This window comes from Bos taurus, chromosome 11 (assembly GCF_002263795.3).
Source record: "Bos taurus isolate L1 Dominette 01449 registration number 42190680 breed Hereford chromosome 11, ARS-UCD2.0, whole genome shotgun sequence".
NCBI lineage: Eukaryota > Metazoa > Chordata > Mammalia > Artiodactyla > Bovidae > Bos > Bos taurus.
Window position 1 is genome coordinate 61,970,449 of NC_037338.1, and position 23,779 is coordinate 61,994,227.

Below are 23,779 nucleotides of genomic sequence, written 5' to 3' on the forward strand. Positions count from 1 at the left end.
TGTTCTGTCCTAAACATCTTCAAATACATTTACAAATGCTTTCTCTCCCTTTTTGTCTTCTATAAAACTGGTTTCTCTTACATTCTCCAGTGATGGTCCTTTCTCTCTTTAGCTCATGCCTTCCTAACAGCACTGTTTGTCTCCCATCTTAAGAAGAAAAACAAAAAACTTTTCTCTACCCTCAGTTACCATCACTTTCCATTTTTAAAACCAACTCTTGAATGAGTTTTCTCCACATCCTCCATTGTGGTCTCACTCTCAACTCCTACACTCTGACTTCTATCTCCATCTTCTATGAAACCTGCTTTCTCTAGAGTCACAGTACCTCCCTGCTCCTAAAGTTAATGGACCTCTTGCAGGCCTTATCTTACTTAAGATCTCTCCTACTATCTGACACCATTAACCATATCCCTCTTTAGTCAAGATTCTCTTCCCCACACCCTCCAAATAGCTTACTTCCTAGCTCTCTGACCACTCTTCCTTAAGCATCATTTTTTTTTCTGCTTCTACCAGAATTCTGACCTGCGTTCTGTTTTCTTCTCACTTTATATAAACCCCTAGGTGATCTTACCTTCTACCATAGTTTCCCTTTCCATTTACAAAATTAAATCTCAAGCACATAACCACAGGATGGTTTTGCCGTCTCCTCTCCAACTATTCAAATTCCTTAAATGAGAATTTCTGCATATCATGTTGTCAATCATGGACCAAAATTGAAGCCCTCATCATTACCAAGCAAACCTGTCCATCTTCTTGTGGTTCCAGTTTCAGTAAATGATATTTCCATTCACTTAACTGATCAAGGCAGAAACTTACATATTCTTTCATATTTTCTTGCTGCTCACATCTAATCAATTACTATCCACTAAATTCTACTTTTGGCTTTCCTTGTGGCTCAGCTGGTAAAGAACCTGCCTGCAATGCAGAAGACCTGGGTTCGACCCCTGGGTTGGGAAGATCCCCTATAGAAGGGAAAGGCTACCCACTCTAGTATTCTGGCCCAGAGAATTCCATGGACCATAGATCATGCGGTCACAAAGAGTGAGACAGGACTGAGTGACTTTCACTTTTCTTCAAATTCTACTTTATAAATATCTTTCAAAATTATCTAAATCTCTCCTTTAAAATACCAACATCTATCCTAAGATTTCAAAAACCAACACTCTAAAATTCATTATTTCTTAAAAATAATATGAACTTTTTCTACTTTCAAAAGAAAAATTAGGTTAGCTTTCTTTTTTTTTATCCATCTGTATACACTTAACTATGCTTAACTACATCCATATGTAAAAAAGGAAAAAAAAAACCCTCCCTCTACTTCCAACTAATTTCTTCTACTCCCAATTAAATAAATTCATCCATTCTTTCAATTCATTCATTCAATCAAGATTTCTTGAACACCTGAAGTATTCCAGCCACTGTGCTAGTAAATGAAAGACAGGCAGTTTGCCCCCAAAGAATTATACAGATTTCTACACTTACCATTAATTTAGGGGGAAAAAAAAAGTTTCGCATAGGAAAGGTCAATCCAAAAGATCCCATTCCTTCAAACGAAAGACTTTCAGATGTCAGATCAAGGGTGTCCTTAATGTACTGCAAGTATAAAAGAAAACATGTGATCTCACCATTAAAAATAGCCCTAAGTAATAAGGACAACAGCTAAGTAGAATGCACACTGCCACATGACTTTAACCCAAGTCCCTGTGGGATGCACAGGCTCAAGCCACAGAACAAAACTTCAGAACAACACATGAAATCAGACTCCTTGAAATACCCTTACTACCAGTATCAGCAGGACTGCCACCTATGAGCCCTCAAAACCTAGTCTGCCAGACATTTTGTATTTTCCTCTGAGGGGTCTTCATACTTCAGAAATACCTGGTTCTAAAAGTTAAGCTTTCGTATTTTAATTGTCTTCCATCTCAGAAGGGCCCTGTTCAAACAAAGACCCATCCTCATCTTAGCCAGCCAGCTCAAGCAATCAAGTGAGATACATGAATGCACCTTAGTGGCAGGCCTTATAACTACTCAGGGTGCAAGTGAGTCCATGCCTTCCAAAAGGAGTTATGACTACAATGATTCTCAACTGAGGAGGTAGAGAGGAATTCAGATTCACCCAAGAAGCTTTGTCAAAATAGGCCTTAAAGATTACAGTATGAAATATGCATTGATCATTGGACCCAGCAATCCTCTTCTAATAAGTGAAGAGGTGAGTGAATTCTGGGAGTTGGTGATGGACAGGGAGGCCTGGCGTGCTGCGATTCATGGGATCGCAAAGAGTTGGACATGACTGAGCTACTCAACTGAACTGAACTGAAGTATCTCTATAAACTTGTACAGACTTTGAGAATAGAGTGATTAGTGAAAAAAGCAGAGTATATAGCATCTTGTTATTTATCTAAGAAAGAGATACACACACATGAATGATTTTTTTAATGGAAGGATAAACCAAAAAATAATTTTTAAAAAACGGTGAGACAGGCTAAGCTAGAGTGGAAAGAAATGAGCTAGATTTCTCTAAATGTATCTCACTTCATAGGTTTGATTTGGAAATCATGCAATGGTTTACAAAATTATAAAATTAAATTAAAATGAAGGGGAAAAGCTATCCCCTAAAACCAAAAACGGAAGTTCAGTCACCCCAAGAACTACTTCAGATCAGATCAGATCAGTCACTCAGTCGTGTCCGACTCTTTGCAACCCCATGAATCGCAGCACGCCAGGCCTCCCTGTCTATCACCAACTCCCGGAATTCACTCAGACTAACGTCCATCGAGTCAGTGATGCCATCCAGCCATCTCATCCTCTGTCGTCCCCTTCTCCTCCTGCCCCCAATCCCTCCCAGCATCAGAGTCTTCTCCAATGAGTCAACTCTTCGCATGTGGTGGCCAAAGTTCTGGAGTTTCAGCTTCAGCATCATTCCTTCCAAAGAAATCCCAGGGCTGATCTCCTTCAGAATGGACTGGTTGGATCTCCTTGCAGTCCAAGGGACTCTCAAGAGTCTTCTCCAACACCACAGTTCAAAAGCATCAATTCTTCGGCGCTCAGCCTTCTTCACAGTCCAACTCTCACATCCATACATGACCACAGGAAAAACCATAGTCTTGACTAGATGAACCTTTGTTGGCAAAGTAATGTCTCTGCTTTTGAATATACTATCTAGGTTGGTGATAACTTTCCTTCCAAGGAGTAAGCGTCTTTTAATTTCATGGCTGCAGTCACCATCTGTAGTGATTTTGGAGCCCAAAAAAATAAAGTCTGACACTGTTTCCACTGTTTGCCCATCTATTTCCCATGAAGTGGTGGGACCGGATGCCATGATCTTCGTTTTCTGAATGTTGAGCTTTAAGCCAACTTTTTCACTCTCCACTTTCACTTTCATCAAGAGGCTTTTGAGTTCCTCTTCACTTTCTGCCATAAGGGTGGTGTCATCTGCATATCTGAAGTTATTGATATTTCTCCCAGCAATCTTGATTCCAGCTTGTGTTTCTTCCAGTCCAGTGTTTCTCATGATGTACTCTGCATAGAAGTTAAATAAACAGGGTGGCAATATACAGCCTTGACGTCCTCCTTTTCCTATTTGGAACCAGTCTGTTGTTCCATGTCCAGTTCTAACTGTTGCTTCCTGATCTGCATACAAATTTCTCAAGAGGCAGGTCAGGTGGTCTGGTATTCTCATCTCTTTCAGAATTTTCCACAGTTTATTGTGATCCACACAGTAAAAGGCTTTGGCATAGTCAATAAAGCAGAAATAGATGTTTTTCTGGAACTCTCTTGCTTTTTCCATGATCCAGCAGATGTTGGCAATTTGATCTCTGGTTCCTTTGCCTTTTCTAAAACCAGCTTAAACATTAGGAAGTTCACAGTTCACATTTTGCTGAAGCCTGGCTTGGAGTATTTTGAGCATTACTTTACTAGCGTGTGAGATGAGTGCAATTGTGCAGTACTTTGAGCATTCTTTGGCATTACCTTTGTTTGGGATTGGAACGAAAACTGACCTTTTCCAGTCCTGTGGCCATTGCTGAGTTTTCCAAATTTGCTGGCATATTGAGTGCAGCACTTTCACAGCATCATCTTTCAGGATTTGGAATAGCTCATCTGGAATTCCATCACCTCCACTAGCTTTGTTTGTAGTGATGCTTTCTAAGGCCCACCTGACTTCACATTCCAGGACGTCTGGCTCTAGGTCAGTGATCACACCATCGTGATTATCAGGGTCGTGAAGATCTTTTCTGTACAGTTCTTCTGTGTATTCTTGCCATCTCTTCTTTTTTTAATTTTATTTTTAAACTTTACAATATTGTATTAGTTTTGTCAAATATCAAAATGAATCCACCACAGGTATACATGTGTTCCCCATCCTGAACCCTCCTCCCTCCTCCCTCCCCATACCATCCCTCTGGGTCGTCCCAGTGCACCAGCTCCAAGCATCCACTATCGTGCATCGAACCTGGACTGGCGACTCGTTTCATACATGATATTATACATGTTTCAATGCCATTCTCCCAAATCCTCCCACCCTCTCCCTCTCCCACAGAGTCCATAAGACTGATCTATACATCAGTGTCTCTTTTGCTGTCTTGTATAGGGTTATTGTTACCATCTTTCTAAAGTCCATATATATGCGTTAGTATACTGTATTGGTGTTTTTCTTTCTGGCTTACTTCACTCTCTTCTTAATATCTTCAGCTTCTGTTAGGTCCATACCATGAAATGTTCCTTTGGTATCTCTGATTTTCTTGAAGAGATCCCTAGTCTTTCCCATTCTGTTGTTTTCCTCTATTTCTTTGCACTGATCGCTGAAGAAGGCTTTCTTATCTCTTCTTGCTATTCTTTGGAACTCAGCATTCAGATTCTTATATCTTTCCTTTTCTTATTTGCTTTTCACTTCTCTTCTTTTCACAGCTATTTGTAAGGCCTCCCCAGAGAGCCATTTTGCTTTTTTGCATTTCTTTTCCATGGGAATGGTCTTGATCCCTGTCTCCTGTACAATGTCACGAACCTCATTCCATAGTTCATTAGGCACTCTATCTATCAGATCTAGGCCCTTAAATCTATTTCTCACTTCCACTGTATAATCATAAGGGATTTGATTTAGGCCATACCTGAATGGTCTAGTGGTTTTCCCTACTTTCTTCAATTTAAGTCTGAATTTGGCAATAAGGAGTTCATGGTCTGAGCCACAGTCAGCTCCTGGTCTTGTTTTTGCTGACTGTATAGAGTTTCTCCATCTTCGGCTGCAAAGAATATAATCAATCTTATTTCGGTGTTGACCATCTGGTGATGTCCGTGTTGAGAGTCTTCTCTTGTGTTGTTGGAAGAGGGTGTTTGGTATGAGCAGTGCATTTTCTTGGCAAAACTCTATCAGGCCTAGAGGAGCTATCCCACGTTCAAGGTCAGGAAGGGCGGCGGTGAGGAGATAACCCTTGTCCAAGGTAAGGAGCAACGGCTGCGCTTTGCTGGAGCAGCCATGAAGAGATATCCCACGTCCAAGGTAAGAGAAACCCAAGTAAGACAGTAGGTGTTGCAAGAGGGCATCAGAGGGCAGACACACTGAAACCATACTCACAGAAAACTAGTCAATCTAATTACACTAGGACCACAGCCTTGTCTAACTCAATGAAACTAAGCCATGCCCGTGGGGCAACCCAAGACGGGCAGGTCATGGTGGAGAGATTTGACAGAATGTGGTCCACTGGAGAAGGGAATGGCAAACCACTTCAGTATTCTTGCCTTGAGAACCCCATGAACAGTATGAAAAGGCAAAATGATAGGATACTGAAAGAGAAACTCCCCAGGTCAATAGGTGCCCAGTATGCTACTGGAGATCAGTGGAGAAATAACTCCAGAAAGAATGAAGGGATGGAGCCAAAGCAAAAAGAATATCCAGCTGTGGATATGACTGGTGATAGAAGCAAGGTCCGATGCTGTAAAGAGCAATATTGCATAGGAACCTGGAATGTCAGGTCCATGAATCAAGGCAAATTAGAAGTGGTCAAACAGGAGATGGCAAGAGTGAATGTTGACGTTCTAGGAATCAGCAACTGAAATGGACTGGAATGAGTGAATTTAACTCAGATGACCATTATATCTACTACTGTGGGCAGGAATCCCTCAGAAGAAATGGAATGGCCATCATGGTCAACAAGAGAGTCTGAAATGCAGTACTTGGATACAATCTCAAAAACGACAGAATGAGCTCTGTTCGTTTCCAAGGCAAACCATTCAATATCACAGTAATCCAAGTCTATGCCCCAACCAGTAACGCTGAAGAAGCTGAAGTTGAACGGTTCTATGAAGACCTACAAGACCTTTTAGAACTAGCACCCAAAAAAGATGTCCTTTTCATTACAGGGGACTGGAATGCAAAAGTAGGAAGTCAAGAAACACCTGGAGTAACAGGCAAATTTGGCCTTGGAATACGGAATGAAGGAGGGCAAAGAACTACTTCAAATGACTTTAAATACAACAGTTTACTATTCATCCCTAATGGAATACCCAAAGGGAGAGAAATGGGTGGAATGCCAAGAAATTAGTTTTTGATCATCATTATCACTACTAGTGATATTATTAAACTAAAACCTTATCTGTTTAAGTGCAAGATTAAATAATTTATGTTGATATCACCTAGAACCAAAATTTTTAATAAAATCAAAGGAAAAACACTGTGTAACTGAATCTGAATCACAATAATTAGTATGAACTTATGTATTTTCTCTGCAAAAGAAATACATATTTACTATCCGTATCCACTAAGAAGGCCCAGATCAATAATGGGCACTTCTGTTGCGCAAATTGTGCCTTCTATATACATTTCCCACAAAAATAATGGAGTTCCTTGGAGAAGAGGCAGGTTTCAGACCTAGAATAGGAAATTTATAAGATGAGCTTCATATACCTTGTCATACTGAAAATACAAAGAATCTTTCAAAGATGAGTGGGATTGTATCAAAAGGATCCAGGAGGCAATCTGAAGAGACTAACATTTTGGAAAACAGTTGGATTATCTTCTAAAACTCAACATCCACATCCAATATGGCCCAGAATTTCTACTTACAGGTATGTGCTATGCTGTGCTTAGTCACTCAGTCAGGTCCAACTCTTTGCGACGCCATGTACTGTAGCTTGCTAGGCTCATTAGTCCATGGGGATTCTCCGAGCAAGTATACTAGAGTGGGTTGCCATGCCCTCCTCCAGGGGATCTTCCCAACCTAGAGACTGAACCCAGGTCTCCCACATTACAGGTGCATTCTTTACCATCTGAGCCACGAGGGAAGCCCAAGAATACTGGAGTGGGTAGCCTATTCCTTCTCCAGGGGATCTTTCTGACCCAGAAATCAAACAGTGATCTCCTGCACTGTGGGCAGATTCTTTACCAGCTGAGCAACCAGGTATACATTACTCCAAACATGTACAAGAGAAGAAATGTGTTAAGAATGTGTACTTGCTTGTACTCACTTGATTGCTTCAGAATACCAAAAACCTGAAAACAAAAACCCAAAGGCCTGTCAGCAGGAGAGCAGAGGACAAATCATGCAATACTCAAAAGAGAATACTATACAGCAGCTGAAACCAACAAAGCACAGTGGCACGCAGCAGTATGAATGAACCTTACCAGTATAACATGAAGATGTGGGCAGCTGCCAAAGTTATTGGGGTTTTTTTGCCCAACATTGAATTTAGAGATGTTCATTACAAAAATAATCAATAGTAGAAAGAGGAAAAAAGATGATTCTCATGCTAAAAGTTTTAGATGTTGTAAAAATCTGGTCAAAAACATTAACTATTATAATGAAAATGAATATTTTTCACACCAATCTTAGGTAACATTAAAGAAATTAAGGCCCAAAGTATTTTAAAAGCAAAATGCTGCTTTAATGTTTTCATTCCCTAAAACCAAATACACACATGTGAATTATCTGTTCAAATATATGGCACCCATTTGAAGTAACAAATATTTTTTACAATCTTCTAGATTTCTAGAAGATTTCTAGAAGAAGATTTCTTCTAGATTTATCTTTTTAAACTAATGTCCAGTATATTTTCTTTCTTTCTTAATTCTTGTCATCCTGCTGCTGCTACTAAGTCGTTTCAGTCGTGTCCAACTCTGTGCGACCCCATAGACGGCAGCCCACCAGGCTCCCCCGTCCCTGGGATTCCCCAGACAAGAACACTGGAGTGGGTTTCCATGTCCTTCTCCAATGCATGAAAGTGAAAAGTGCAAGTGAAGTCGCTCAGTCATCTCTGACTCTTCGCGACCCCGTGGACTGCAGCCCACCAGGCTCCCCCATCCATGGGATTTTCCAGGCGAGAGTACTGGAGTGGAGTGCCATTGCCTTCTCCGTGTCATCCTAGTATACGTCTAAGAATGAGCACTTTATTTTCTTTAAAATACTTTATATTTTGTACTCTATTAAAAAGACAAGTACTGTATTATATTATCTAAATAAAATTATAAAAATTTCTTCCAGTGATACCATATTTAATATGTGACTATTTGCGCATTCTCAAAGTGAAGAAGGCAGTGGCGGCAGGCAGAGGCCGAGAGGAGACACCCCACATCCAAGGTCAGTAGAGGCGGTCGTGAGGAGATACCCCACGTCCAAGGTAAGGAGCAGCAGCTGCACTTTGCTGAAGCAGCTGTGAAGAGATACTCCACGTCCAAGGTAAGAGAAACCCCAATAAGACGGTAGGTGCTGAGAGAGGGCATCAGAGGGCAGACAGACTGAAACCACAATCACAGAAAACTAACCAATCTAATCACAAGGACCACAGCCTTGTCTAACTCAATGAAATGAGCCATGCTGTGTAGGGTCACCAAGACAGACGGTCATGGTGGAGAGTTGGGACAAAATGTGGTCCACTGGAGAAGGGAATGGCAAACCAATTCACTATTCTTGCCTTGAGCACCCCATGAGCAGTATGAAAAGGCAAAAAGATAGAACACTGAAAGATGAACTCCCTAGGTCGGTAGGCGCCTCATAGGCTACTGGGGATCAGTGGAGAAATAACTCCAGAAAGAATGAATAGATGGAGCCAAAGGAAAAACAACACCCAGTTGTTGGATGTGACTGGTGATAGAAGCAAGGTCTGATGCTGTAAAGATCAATATTGCATAGGAACCTGGAATGTCAGGTCCATGAATCAAGGCAAATTGGAAATGGTCAAACAGGAGATGGCAAGAGTGAATGTCGACATTCTAGAAATCAGTGAACTAAAACGGACTAGAATGGGTGAATTTACCTCAGATGACCATTATATCTACTACTGCGGGCAGAAATCCCTCAAAAGAAATGGAGTAGCCATCATAGTCAACAAGAGTCCAAAATGCAGTACTTGGATGTAATCTCAAAAACAACAGAATGATCTCTGTTCGTTTCCAAGGCAAACCGTTCAATATCACGGTAATCCAAGTCTATGCCCTGACCAGTAATGCTGAAGAAGCTGAAGCTGAATGGTTCTATGAAGACCTACAAGACGTTTTAGAACTAACACCCAAAAAAGATGTCCTGTTCATTATAGGGGACTGGAATGCAAAAGTAGGAAGTCGAGAAATACCTAGAGTAACAGGCAAATTTGGCCTTGGAGTACAGAATGAAGCAGGACAAAGGCTAATAGTGTTTTGCCAAGAGAACGCACTGGAGTTTTGCCAAGAGAACACACTGGTCATAGCAAACACCCTCTTCCAACAACACAAGAGAAGACTCTACACATGGACATCACCAGATGGCCAACATGGAAATCAGATTGATTAAATTCTTTGCAGCCAAAGATGGAGACACTCTATACAGTCAGGAAAAACAAGACCAGGAACTGACTGTGGTTCAGATCATGAACTCCTTATTGCCAAATTCATATGTAAACTGAAGAAAGCAGGGAACACCACTAGACCATTCAGGTATGACCTAAATCAAATCCCTTACTATTATAAAGTGGAAGTGAGAAATAGATTGAAGGGATTAGATCTGACAGAGTGTCTGATGAACTATGAACAAAGGTTTGTGACACTCTAGAGGAGACAGGGAGTAAGACCATCCCCAAGAAAAATAAATGCAAATAAGCAAAATGGCTGTCTGAGGAGGCCTTACAAATAGCTGTGAAAAGACAAGAAGTGAAAAGCAAAGGAGAAAAGGAAAGATATACCCATTTGAGTGCAGAGTTCCAAAGGATAGCAAGGAGAAATAAGAAAGCCTTCCCCAGTGACCAGTGCAAAGAAATAGAGGAAAACAGTAGAACGGGAAAGACTAGAGATTTCTTCAAGAAAATTAGAGATACCAAGGGAACATTTCATGCAAAGATGGGCTCAATAAAGGACAGAAATGGTATGGACCTAACAGAATAGAAGATATTAAGAAGAGGTAGCAAGAATACACAGAAGAACTATATAAAAAAGATCTTCACGACCCAGATAATCACGATGGTGTGATCATTCACACTCACCTAGAGACAGACATCCTGGAATGTGAAGTCAAGTGGGCCTTAGGAAGCATCACTACGAACAAAGCTAGTGGAGGTGATGGAATTCCAGTTGAGCTATTTAGAATCCTAAAAGATGATGCTGGGAAAGTGCTGCACTCAATATGCCAGAAAATGTGGAAAAGTCAGCAGTGGCCACAGGACTGGAAAAGGTCAATGTTCATTCCAATCCCAAAGAAAGGCAATGCCAAAGAATGCTCAAACTACCGCACAATTGCACTCATCTCACATGCTAGTAAGTAATGCTCAAAATTCTCCAAGCCAGGCTTCAGCAATATGTGAACCGTGAACTTCCTGATGTTCAAGCTGGTTTTAGAAAAGGCAGAGGAACCAGAGATCAAATTGCCAACATCCGCTGGATCATGGAAAAAGCAAGAGAGTTCCAGGAAAACACCTATTTCTGCTTTACTGACTATGCCAAAGCCTTTGACTGTGTGGATCACAATAAACTGTGGAAAATTCTGAAAGAGATGAGAATACCAGACCACCTGACCTGCCTCTTGAGAAATTTGTATGCAGGTCAGGAAGCAACAGTTAGAACTGGACATGGAACAATAGACTTGTCCCAAATAGGAAAAGGAGGACGTCAAGGCTGTATATTGTCACCCTGCTTATTCAACTTATATGCAGAGTACATCATGAGAAATGCTAGGTTGGAGGAAGCACAAGCTGGAATCAAGATTGTCAGGAGAAATATCAATAACTTCAGATATGCAGATGACACCACCCTTATGGCAGAAAGCAAAGAAGAACTAAAGAGCCTCTCGATGAAAGTGAAAGAGAAGAGTGAAAAAGTTGGCTTAAAGCTCAACATTCAGAAAACGAAGATCATGGCATCCGGTCCCACCACTTCATGGCAAACTGATGGGGAAACAGTGGAAACAGTGGCTGACTTTATTTTGGGGGGCTCCAAAATCACTGCAGATGGTGACTGCAGCCATGAAATTAAAAGACACTTACTCCTTGGAAGGAACGTCATGACCAATCAGACACCACGTTAAAAAGCAGAGACATTACTTTGCCAACAAAGGTCTGTCTAGGCAAGGCTATGGTTTTTCCAGTAGTCATGTATGGACAAGAGAGTTGGACTATAAAGAAAGCTGAGCACTGAAGAATTGATGCTTTTGAACTGTGGTGTTGGAGAAGACTCTTGAGAGTCCCTTGGACTGCAAGGAGATCCAACCAGTCCATCCTAAAGGAAATCAGTCCTGAATATTCACTGGAAGGACGGATGTTCAAGCTGAAACTCCAATACTTCGGCCACCTGGTGCTAAGAGCTGACTCATTTGAAAAGACCCTGATGCTCGGAAAGATTGAGGGCAGGAGGAGAAGGGGACGTCAGAGGATCAGATGGTTGGATGGCATCACTGACTCAATGGACATGAGTTTGAGTAAACTCTAGGAGCTGGTGATGGACAGGGAGGCCTGGCATGCTGCAGTCCATGGGGTTGCAAAGAGTCGAACACGACTGAGCAACTGAACTAACTAATGTACATTAAAAGCAATTCAATAACAACAAAAAACAGCTAGATGATCTTTATAAGATTATGAGGTATAAATATAGTATGTCTTCTTTGGGTGTTCACCAAATTAGTTGAGAAGACAGAAAGTATAGACACAAACAGTACAACAAAAATACAGAGGATTTAATAGGAAATATATGATTAAATGTCAAAGAAAAGGTTTCAATAAATGAGCTATAAAATTTAACATGAGAATTCACCGTAGAACAATAATGATTAGAAATAACTTCAAGGAAGAAATGGAACTAACAAAATATTTTTCAGATGAGTAACGAACATTCAGAAAACAGAGGTCAGAAAAATCACATATAATTAGGGCCAAAGATTTTTCTTTAGAATAAAATAAATAAGAGTGTGTTCTCGAGATGATTTCTACAAGATGATAAAGAGGGAAGTTAGAAAGGTTATCACTAAACTATAGAAGACTGTGAATACCAAACTAAGGGGTATGAAATGAAATTTAACCTGCTTGGATCTAATAGCACTGAAATGAAAGCATTCAACAGTCCTTCACTGATACTTGGGGAAAGAATTAATATTTTAAACGCTTCTGGTTCCCCTAAAACACCAAAGAGGGAAAGGATGGATATAAAAATAAGCTTGATTTAACTTCACCAGCTTTTCCAAACTAATAACAAAATCACAAATGAATAATGTGAACTCTTCAACTGTTAAATTCTATTTATGAAATATGAGACTACTTTTTCTTTTGTTCTCTTCAAAGACTAAGCATTTATTTCAAGGTTGCGGGATGTATTTCCCCCATCTTGGTACATGTCAGAGCCAGTTATTTCTGCAGCTTTGAAGTCACTTCAAGGTCTATCATTTTGTTAGGTCAGGGGATGAATGCCTGGGGTGTTTTGTCCTCATGTATGCTATTTTTCCTTAATGCATTCCTGTTTAGAAATGATTTATGCACTGTATAGTTTATTTTAAGATTTAAGAAAAAAATCAAAAGTCCCATGTCAACCTTCATATATTTAAGGCATAATTTTCCAGTCACCTATTTTGTATAAACACTCAAATTCATTTTTGTATCAATCTGATCATTTTAAATATTTTTTTGGGGGGGCCACATGACAAAGCATGTGGGATCTTAGTTCCCCAACCAAGGATGGATAAAACTCACCCCCACTGAAGTCAAAGTGTACAGTGTTGTAACCACTGGACCCCCAGTGAAGTCCCAATCTGATCATTAAAAAAAAAAAAAAACATTTTTCTGAGTAAATAGAGCATCCAATGTGAACTTGGTAATTGGTAGTCAATTTAGAAGAGAACTTTTTCTTTCAAAAAAAAAACTGTACTGTGAAACAACTTTAATAGAAAAGCTGCATGAAGAGTACAAAGACTCTTATACACCTTCAATCCAGCTTCCCCAATGGTTAACACTTTACCTCATAAAATTTACATTCTTTCAGACACACACATTTTCTCTGAACATTTGAAATTATTAGGTTGGTACCAAAGTAACTACAGTTTTGGACCATGAATTTTAAATCATTATAACTAGGCTCAAACACACCTTTATTGATCAAAATAGGAACTATTACAATCAATACATCTTTGCCAATGAGAAATACACTGGTTTATTCCTGTGGTATAAATAATCCATGCTTTGGGATTTGATGAACTCTTAGAAAGCATTTTTCTGCCTCCTGCTGGTTGTGAAAGTGTTTTCCCTGCAAAAAGTTGTCAAGATGCTTGAAGAAATAGGATTTGGTTGGCAAGAAGTCAGGTGAATATGGCAGACGGGGCCAAACTCCGAGCCCAATTCCCTCAACTTTTGAAGTGCTGGTTGTAGGACGTGCAGTCGGGTACTGTCATGGAGAAGAATTGGGCCCCTTCTGTTGACCACTGCTGGCTGCAGGCACTGCAGTTTTCAGTGCACCTCATCATTTTGCTGAGCACACTTCATAGATGTAATGGTTTTGCTGGGATTTAGAAAGCTGTAGTGGATCAGATGACCAGCAGACCACCCAACAGTGACTGTGACCCTTTTCTGGTGCAAGTTTGGCTTTGGGAAGTGCTTTGGAGCTTCTTCTCAGTTCAACCACTGCTACTAGGCTGTCACTATTTCTAGGCCCTCTCAGAGATCAAAGCCAGGAAAATACTTGTAGGTATACACTCACATACATACATATATCTTTACATATAGCCCACACCTGGTTCAGTGATTAAAAGAACAGCATTTGTAATTGTAGTCTTAAGATCATCCAGAGAAAAAGGTTTTATTGCATTATAACAGTTCTGACATGACCTCACAAAAAACCCTACTGGAGACAGAACAGGTAATGGAAGAGGGCAAGGAAGATGACCTCCCCTCTCTTGGCCCATTAGTCTGAGAAAGGCTCATACAAGTAACTTTGCTATATAGCAGAAAGCAACACAACACTACAAATAAATTCCAGCAAAATTAAAATAAATAAATAAATGGCATGCACACAAGCGTAATAATGGGTACTATTTGTCTTTTTGAAAAATGGTATAATAGAATAATCACTGCAATGTGGAAATTAAAACATTCTAAAGCACTGCTAAGTAAGATTTATCTTATAGAGTCTTCAAAAAGAAAGGATCAGAAGACACAAAAGGCCACATATTGCAGAATCTCATATACATGAAATGTATAAACTAGACAAAACCATGGAGACAAAAAGACTACTTGCCAAGGGCTGGAAGGAGGGAGAAATGAGAAGCGGCTACTAATGTACATAGGATTTCTTTTGGGGGTGATAAATGATAAAAATGTTCTAAATTAGATAGTGGTGATGGTTGCAAACTATAAGTGTATTAAAACCCACTGAATTATATACTTTAAAAGGGTAAATTTTATGGTATGTGGATTATTATCTCTATAAAAAAGGGAGGCTCAAAAATTCAAGACTTCCTAATGGTACACCAAACGCTAACTTTTATGGATTCTTGTGTTGCCAAACTTCCTGACGCTTTTCTGTACACTGAACTCAGTAACTAACATGTGACAAATAATACTGTCACTTAAATGAAAAGGTGCTCCATCAGAAAAGGTCAACCTTTCTAGAATATAATTGGAATTTTCAATTTTTCACTTCATTAGCTGACAGAAGTTCAGTAATCTTCTTGTAGCATTTGAACAGGTAGGCATGCTTTGGAGTTTCACTGTCAGAATTCTATCTCCTGTGGTTTGGGGAATATTTTATTCAGCAAATCTGCAGTGCATATTTTGAGGACTCTATGTCAACACTGTCTCAATTTTATCCACAATCTCTGGATTGCCGGCATCTCCAGATCTGGGCTTGTTGTAAACTAAGCCCAGTGTCCCTAACTTTTCACCCAGTTGTAAATCAATGTCTGTGGGAAGCCTCCTTCTTATAATAGGAAGTGATTTTTTTTTACTGTCATCATGAACTTGATCTCATCTAACAAAAAACACAGTTAACTTTTTCTTCAGTGCTTGCCATCTTCAATCAAAAGGACTAAAAAAAAAAAATTATTCAAAATTCACAAAGATATGCAATTATAAAATAAATTTGAATAATTAAATTTTCAAAATGATTTATTCCAAAGTCTATACATTTATACTTTTGAAGTCATTAAAGCTTAAAACTGCACTTTTAAGACTTTGCTGCTAGTGCTAAGTCGCTTCAGTCGTGTCCGACTCTGTGAGACCCCATAGACGGCAGCCCACCAGGCTCCCCCGTCCCTGGGATTCTCCAGGCAAGAACACTGGAGTGGGTTGCCATTTCCTTCTCCAATGCATGAAAGTGAAAAGTGAAAGTGAAGTCGCTCAGTTGTGTCCGACTCCTAGCGACCCCATGGATTGCAGCCCATCAGGCCCCTCCGTCCATGGGATTTTCCAGGCAAGAGTACTGGAGTGGGGTGCCATCGCCTTCTCCGACTTTAGGTATACTCTTTTCTTACATAAAATACTAAATTTAGTCACAGTCATATAGAAACATTTAGTGATTTAGAATATTCAGAAGACCATAACCAACAAAATAACTTGCACCCCCTAAAGACAGAGATGATTTTCTTCCTCCCCGCCAAAAAAACAGTTGTTTGGGAGAATATCAAGCACAAACAAGAAAGGACCACATTAAGGATGACCTAACTGATCAATATTCCAATCCCAAAGAAAGGCAATGCCAAAGAATGCTCAAAATACCGCACAATTGCACTCATCTCACACACTAGTAAAGTACTGCTCAAAGTTCTCAAAGCCAGCCTTCAGCAATACGTGAACCGTGAATTTCCTGATGTTCAAGCTGGTTTTAGAAAAGGCAGAGGAACCAGAGATCAAATTGCCAACATCCGCTGGATCATGGAAAAAGCAAGAGAGTTCCAGAAAAACATCTATTTCTGCTTTGTTGACTATACCAAAGCCTCTGACTGTGTGGATCACAATAAACTGTGGAAAATTCTGAAAGAGATGAGAATACCAGACCACCTGACCTGCCTCTTGAGAAATCTGTATGCAGGTCAGGAAACAACAGTTAGAACTGGACATGGAACAATAGACTGGTTCCAAATAGGAAAAGGAGGACGTCAAGGCTGTGTATTGTCACCCTGCTTATTTAACTTATATGCAGAGTACATCATGAGAAACACTGGGCTGGAGGAAGCACAAGCTGGAATCAAGATTGCCAGGAAAAATACCAATAACCTCAGATATGCAGAAGACACCACCCTTATGGCAGAAAGTGAAGAGGAACTAAAGAGCCTCTTGATGAGAGTGAAAGAGGAGAGTGAAAAAGTTGGCTTAAAGCTCAACATTCAGAAAACTAAGATCATGGCATCCGGTCCCACCACTTCATGGCAAATAGATGGGGAAACAGTGGAAACAGTGGCTGACTATTTTTTGGTGCTCCAAAATCACTACAGATGATGACTGCAGCCATGAAATTAAAAGACGTTTACTCCTCGGAAGGAAAGTTATGACCAACCTAGACAGCACATTAAAAAGCAGAGACATTACTTTGCCAATAAAGGTCTGTCTAGTCAAGGCTATGGTTTTTCCAGTAGTCATGTATGGACGTGAGAGTTGGGCTATAAAGAAAGCTGAGCGCTGAAGAATTGATGCTTCTGAACTGTGGTGTTGGAGAAGACTCTTGAGAGTCCCTTGGACTGCAAAGAGATCCAATCAGTCCATCCTAAAGGAAATCAGTCCTGGGTGTTCATTGGAAGGAATGATGTTGAAGATGAAACTCCAATATTTTGGCCACCTGATGCAAAGAGCTGACACATTTGAAAAGACCCTGATATTGGGAAAGATTGAAGGTAGGCGCAGAAGGGGACAACAGAGGATGAGATGGTTGGATGGCATCACCGACTCAAAGGACATGAGTTTGGGTGGACTCCAGGAGTTGGTGATGGACAGGGAGGCCTGGCGTGCTGCGTTTCATGGGATAGCAAAGAGTAGGACACAACTGAGCGACTGAACTGAACTGAACTAACGGATCAATGAAAGGCATACTGTGATGCTAAAAACTGAGTGAATAATAACTAAAAAAAAAGAAAAAATTTGGACAAATGCCTAAAGATCAGAAAATTTCCATTGAGACACAGAATATTGAAGTGGCAGGACATTAATTAGGCTTAATTAAGGTTTCATTTTCTGAGGAAGTATAATACAAAAGTAAGGAGCACAAGCCCTAAAGTCAGGCATCCTGGGTTCAAATCTTGGTTCTGCTGCTTACTAGCTATGAAACCTTAGATAAATTATTTAACATCACCATGCCTTGGTTTCCTCATGATAAAAAGGAACAATAGTAACTACCCAATTAAGTTGCTGCAATGAACAAATGAATGTAACACAATGTTTGACCCATAGCACTCACTATTATTTATGAGAATCCTGCATTATTTCAGTACCTTTTACAGGCTACTGGTATTTTCAACTCTACCATTTAAAAATGATCTGCTGTCTGAATATCTAATCAGTTACATAAATTTGTAACTCTTTGAAATTTACATTTGGCTATATGGCAGGATACTGAAAACTGCTGACCTCATTCATATTTTAGCAGTACCTCAGCGGTTGTTCTGAGGATAAATATATACATTGTTACTTTCAGTCTACTGAGAGTTAATATTGTACCACTTCATATTAAACGCAAGAATCTTGCAATTGCCTTCTTTCAACATTATGCTTCAATCATTGTATGTATTACATTTACACATGATATAAATATCACAATGGAATGTTGTAATTTTCACCTACACAGTCTTATGTATTTTAAAGAAATTGGGGAAAATAAATATACTTATCATCATTATTTTCCATTTCTGGTCCTCTTCATTCCTCCAAAGATCCAAGTTTCCATTTGGCATCATTTCCCTTCAGCCTGTGGAACCCCCCTTAGCGTTTCTTGTAGTTCAAGTCTGCTGGCAATAAAATCTCATTTTCATTTATGTCATGTTATTCTCTCTTTCCAAGTGTTGACTCCTCAATTTCTTCCCGCTATGGTCATTCTCCAGTGCCTTCAGAGAGCCACAGCGGTTTTGTATTTTGTCCAGAATTTATCATTTTTTTCTGCAGGAAGATTACGAGCTACTTCACTATTACCAGAAGCAGCTCATGTTTTAAGATGCCAGAAAAGTTTTAAACATTGAAAGGATATTCTTGGACATGTGACCATAGGTAAAAGATGGATTACACAACTTCAAAATGATAATATTCATGGCTATCACTATTATTCCATAAACTGATTCATATGGTCTATTAGGTTATAATTCAGCAACCTAAATTATTTCAGCACTGTTATTTTTCCCACATAAAATATGTACACTTCACTTTGATCTTTGTACACTTGATAATGATCGTATACCTAGAGACATAACCCTGTATTTGGTTGTTTCTTTTACTAGTTAGATTTTTGTTTTGGTTCTTATTTGTTTGCTTTATAAACAACAGAAAACAACTCCAGTTAATTTCAGCAGAAAAGAAAATCAGCAGTGCAAGAAAATCAGGTGGTTCACAGAGTCAATGGAAGCCTAGAAAATCAGACTCCAGAGAAACCAAAGGAGACAAGGTATGAAAATGCTATAGAACTCAGGTCCCATAACCCTTCCCCACTCTCCACCCCATACTGCCAAACTCTCAATTATTCCCAAGTCATCTAATCTAATTTAACATCTTGTTTGTGTTGTTTTTAGTCGCTAAGTCATGTCTGATTCTTTGCAACCCTATGGACTGTGGCCCGCCAGTAGGCTCCTTTGTCCATGTACCAGGCAAGAATGTTGGCATGGATTGCCATTCCCTTGTTCAGGGGATCTTCCCAACCTAGGGATCAAACCTTTGTTCCTGCATTGCAGGAGGATTCTTTAATGCTGAGCCATCAGGAAAGCCCTAATTTAACATCTCCCACTCCCTTAGAAGTTGGTGTCTGGTTCACAGTCTAACTGCCTGGGGTGGAAAGGTAGAGTCTACTTCACCACACACTTGGTATTCCCCCAGAATGAGAAAGGATATGCAACTGCAAGTAAGTTCTGATATATTATTATTAATTATAAAATAGAAAGTATAAATGATTGGTAAGGGGTAAAACATCAGAGAAAAATCATACACTATGAGGATTTTGTAAAAGTAATATGCCGTGCTTGGTTCTTTCATGGTTCAATACCTCTAATTATTTTAGAGTTAAAGTTATACCCAAGTTAAAATCAAAAACACAAAGCTCTCATTTATAAAACAAATAAGGCAAGGAGGAATTAATTTCATTAGAAGAGGATTCTTGATTTTTCAAAAGTATTCACTGCTGGCTTCCTTCAAATAACTGGTTCCTCCAAAACAATTAAAATAAGATTAGATTTATAAAACCCTCTTTTCTTCTACTATCTGAACCAGGACACAGGTTTTCACCATTCAGCTTTTGTATTTACACCCAGATCATCATTTTATTGCTTTATAGATTAATGCATTTTGGGGTGCCTGCCCTCACAGAATTTACATAACTAAAATAAGTGGACGGAAAGGAAACAATTGCTCTCTTGTGACTACTAAAATCAAGTTAATATGAACAGTAGAGTAAAGCTGTGAAAGACTGAAACTTAATCGGTGCCTTAACTGGGGAGGCCATTTCCCCTGTATTTCACAGACTAGGCTTTTTGCGGGAGGCCTGCCCTGCACAGCTTGCAGGATTGTAGTTCCCTAATCAGGAACAGAACCTGGGGTCACTGCAGTGAAAGCTCTGGGTCCTAACCACTGGACTACCAGGGAATTCCCCTTGGATAGGCCTTTTTTATAACTCTGTAGAGGGAGAAAGTTAACTTGTAGAAAACTGATATATATAATAAAAGAAATTATTTCTTGCCACAGAAATGCAAACTGGCCGTGATCATTACCCATTGGACACTAATCAGCTTTGCCTATTCCGCATGTACTTGTAAATTCATTTCAGCATTACTCATTTGACTATAAATATGTCTACTCTGAACTGGCAACAATATTATAACTAATGAGTTAAATAAGGGCTCCCCGGGTGGCTCAGTCGGGAAGATCCCCTGGAGAAGGAAATGGCAATCCACTCCAGTACTCTTGCCTGGGAAACCCCATGGACAGAGGAGCCTGGCGGGCCACAGTTCATGGGGTTGCATAAGAGTCAGACATGACTTAGCAACTAAACAGCAACAAGAGTTAAAAAAAAATCTTGTGTGACACAAGTTCATTTATATGTGTATAAAAGTCATGATCATACACTCCTATATTTTAACTCTTTACCTAGTTGTTTATTACAATGAAGAGCACAATTCATAGTCTGGCAACAAGAGTTTATTTTTTAACATGCATATGATTAGGTAATTCTATTTTTGCAACTAAACATAGCTTAAATATCCACTAGTTTATAGCTTTCTCATAATAAACTTACAATAATAAAATCAATGTTTCACCAGAAAAGGCCATGTTCTTTTAAAGCCTTCACTGTAAGGTAGCCCTACAACTCAGTTTCAAACATTCTTAATTTGAAATAATGATAATTAAAATGCTTTTTAAAAATTCCCCTGGCAATGAGTTCTATTTAGTATGAAACTTAATTCATAGATGCATGTTTCACTTTTACATTTAATCCTACCTAGAGAGTAATTTCCAAAGTGATATTTCCTGAAGCCAAAACCCAGACTTTATGTCTCTAGAATAATCTTGCCTTGTAGTAGTTTCAAATCAGTAAGTCTATATGCCCTTCCCAAAGTAGTTCTGACTGGCCTGGGCTTGTTGTAAATAGTTGGTTCAGTTAGACAGCTTTTTAAATGTCAACGCACTTAATTCACATAATGTACAAGGAAAGTATTGTATTTTAAAATAAAGATGCATTTCCTCTTGTGAAATAAAGCTAATCATTTGAGGAGAGTCTGCTTAAGGGAGATGGGATAGTTTTACATTCTCTAGAAAAGAACTGAGAGGCTATCTCATCTCACCATTCCCTCCCTCTATTCCATTTTCAAGCATGACCAAGAGATCAAATGTTTTATGTATGACAGAAAAAGAAACATATCATTAAAGGATGCAAACCTGCTAAATCTAATAGTCATATAAGCCTGTGAGATTCCCCAAAACTGTTCTTTTTAAAATCTCTGAAGAATCAAATAATTTTATGTTAAATACAAATTTGTCAAGCTCCCTAGCATATTCCCTCTACAATTTTAAATAAATATACTTGATATGAAAAATAGCATTTTATCCAAATATCAAATATTATACTGAGTATTTGAACAGCAAACACAAACAGTCCTAATCCCAGTCACAGACTATGTTGTGAAATGTTAATGTATTTAAATTTTTTAATTATACATGGAATTAACTGAAATACTGCACTTTAAACAATTAGTTATTAATATTTCAGTCCCATTAAATAACAAGTACACAGGAACAAGTGATACTCAATGTAGAAAATTTTCAAAAGCAAATTGTACATTGTGGGCAGTCTGGTTTTAGCTTCTGAAAAATGCTAACTGCAAACAATCCAGTCTACACAGATATTCACAGAAGTGCTAAATAACTCTTTTTAAGGAACACACTAAATGATGATGCCATAAGAACTGAAAAATATAAGGAAATACACTGGTAATTTATACCTCTTAATCAGGCCAAATTAGTAAGGCAGACTTAACTAACAGTCAAGGTTTCACAATATTTTTCAAGAATAATACAAGGTATTAAATTACTGAATATCTTTGTCCCAGTTTTATATTAATTTTTAGCATGACCACGATTTAAAATAAAACAAATATCACAATATTAATATTCTAAAAAGAGCTCAGAAAATGAATTACTTAGCTTACACTGCCTACAGATAGACCAGAGCTCTAATCTAGCAGGATGACAAAATCAGGATGCAGATACATACTGCCAATGATGTCCACAGCAGCCACTTAGGGAAACTGCCTGCTCTACCAAACCTAGTCCAAGAAGAGCTAGTCACAGGATATGCCATGAAAAGAATAACATGTGTTTTGAATAATTCCTCTTCAACTGCCTCCCCTGCCCCCCGCCCCGACCACCACATATTGGACTGGGAATGGGCACTGACAGAGACTGGAGACTGCTAAGCATACTGTCTACACCGGGCAAGGGGAGGCAGAGGGACAGGTTTGGTAGAGGAAACACTGCTCAAACAAAATAGTTAAAATCTCCAAGGCCAATCTAATCCTCTGAGTCTCTATGTCTCTCTCTGAGGAACTATGGATACATCAGACAGTTTAGAGCAGGAAGAAAAGCTGAAAGATTTAAAAAGAAGTCAGCTTATTTTGTCTCTGCCTGAAATTCTGACACACAGCTCCTAAAAGCCGTATAAACAGGGGTGCTAGGAGAATCTTTTTGTTCTCAAAGCTAGTCTTTGACCCCAGTTTCCAGCACAAAGCTCCTAAAACTCTTAAATTTCCTAAGTGATAAGAGCACCTTTTATTTGCATATTTGATCTCTGACCCCAGTTCCTGAAAGAGGACTCTGAAATCCCTTGGAATTTTCTGGACGACAGAAGTGTCTTTTGCTCTGATGAGGCAACCCTGAGTAGGCTTCTGGATGGCTTTTGGATTGGGCTGGTCACCACAGAGACCAAACTATGATTAGAAGTTTGGAATTTCCGTTCCCACCCCCTACTCAATAAACAGAGGAAAGGAGCTGGAAATTAAGTTAACAACTGATCACACCTCCATAAAAAAAAAAGACAAAGTCTCCATAAAAATCCAAGTATTATGGGATTTGGAGAGCTTCCAGACTGTGCTAGTGAACATATCTAGGTACTAGAAGGATCATGCTCCCCAACTCCACAGAGACAAGTTCCTGTACTCAGGACCCTCTCAGACCTTGCCCTATGTATCTCTTCATCTGGCTATCTGTGTCCTTTATTGCATCCTTTATTATATAATAAAACTGGTACACATAAGCAGCTGTTTCCCTGAGTTCCATGAGCTGTTCTAAAAAAAAAACAATTAATCCAAGGGAGAGGAGGTCCAGGAATATACAATTTGTAGTCAAGATGGACAGAAGTTACAGATAATCAGGAGACCAAGCACTTGCAATTCCTTTGCTAAAAAGAAAAAAAAAAAAAAAAAAAAGGAGCTGGGATTTCCCTGGCACTCCAGTAGTTAATACTCTGTGCTTCCATTGCAGGGGACATGGTTTGCTCCCTGGTCAGGAAACTAAGATCCTGCATGATGCAGCCAATAAATACATAAATAGTAGAAACAAAAAACTAGACTGGCAGGCAATAAATAAATGAATAAATAAAAAGTACAAAGTAAAAACCGGATTGGTAGGCATATGAAGCGGTGTTAGGAGAGAGAAGGTATGGTACAGGATGAGG

The 23,779-nt window shown here is 39.2% G+C and overlaps 1 protein-coding gene across 7 annotated transcripts in view; it reads right to left on the reverse strand.

The window, feature by feature from the left end:
• The window catches only part of WDPCP (WD repeat containing planar cell polarity effector), a 304,438-nt gene that overhangs the window by 251,286 nt on the left and 29,373 nt on the right, over positions 1–23,779 (reverse strand). For 2 of the 7 annotated variants that reach the window (XM_059891306.1, XM_059891307.1), the window contains exon 1: positions 1,483–1,607. The exons of 1 other annotated variant lie outside the window; for it this stretch is intronic. In XM_059891306.1, the coding sequence (XP_059747289.1) occupies positions 1,483–1,542 (60 nt within the window). In that variant the 5' untranslated portion in view covers positions 1,543–1,607. Of the gene's footprint in view, positions 1–1,482; positions 1,612–23,779 lie in introns of those variants that run through there. 4 more of the 7 variants (XM_059891308.1, XM_059891305.1, NM_001206786.1 and 1 more) reach the window with 4 other exon arrangements.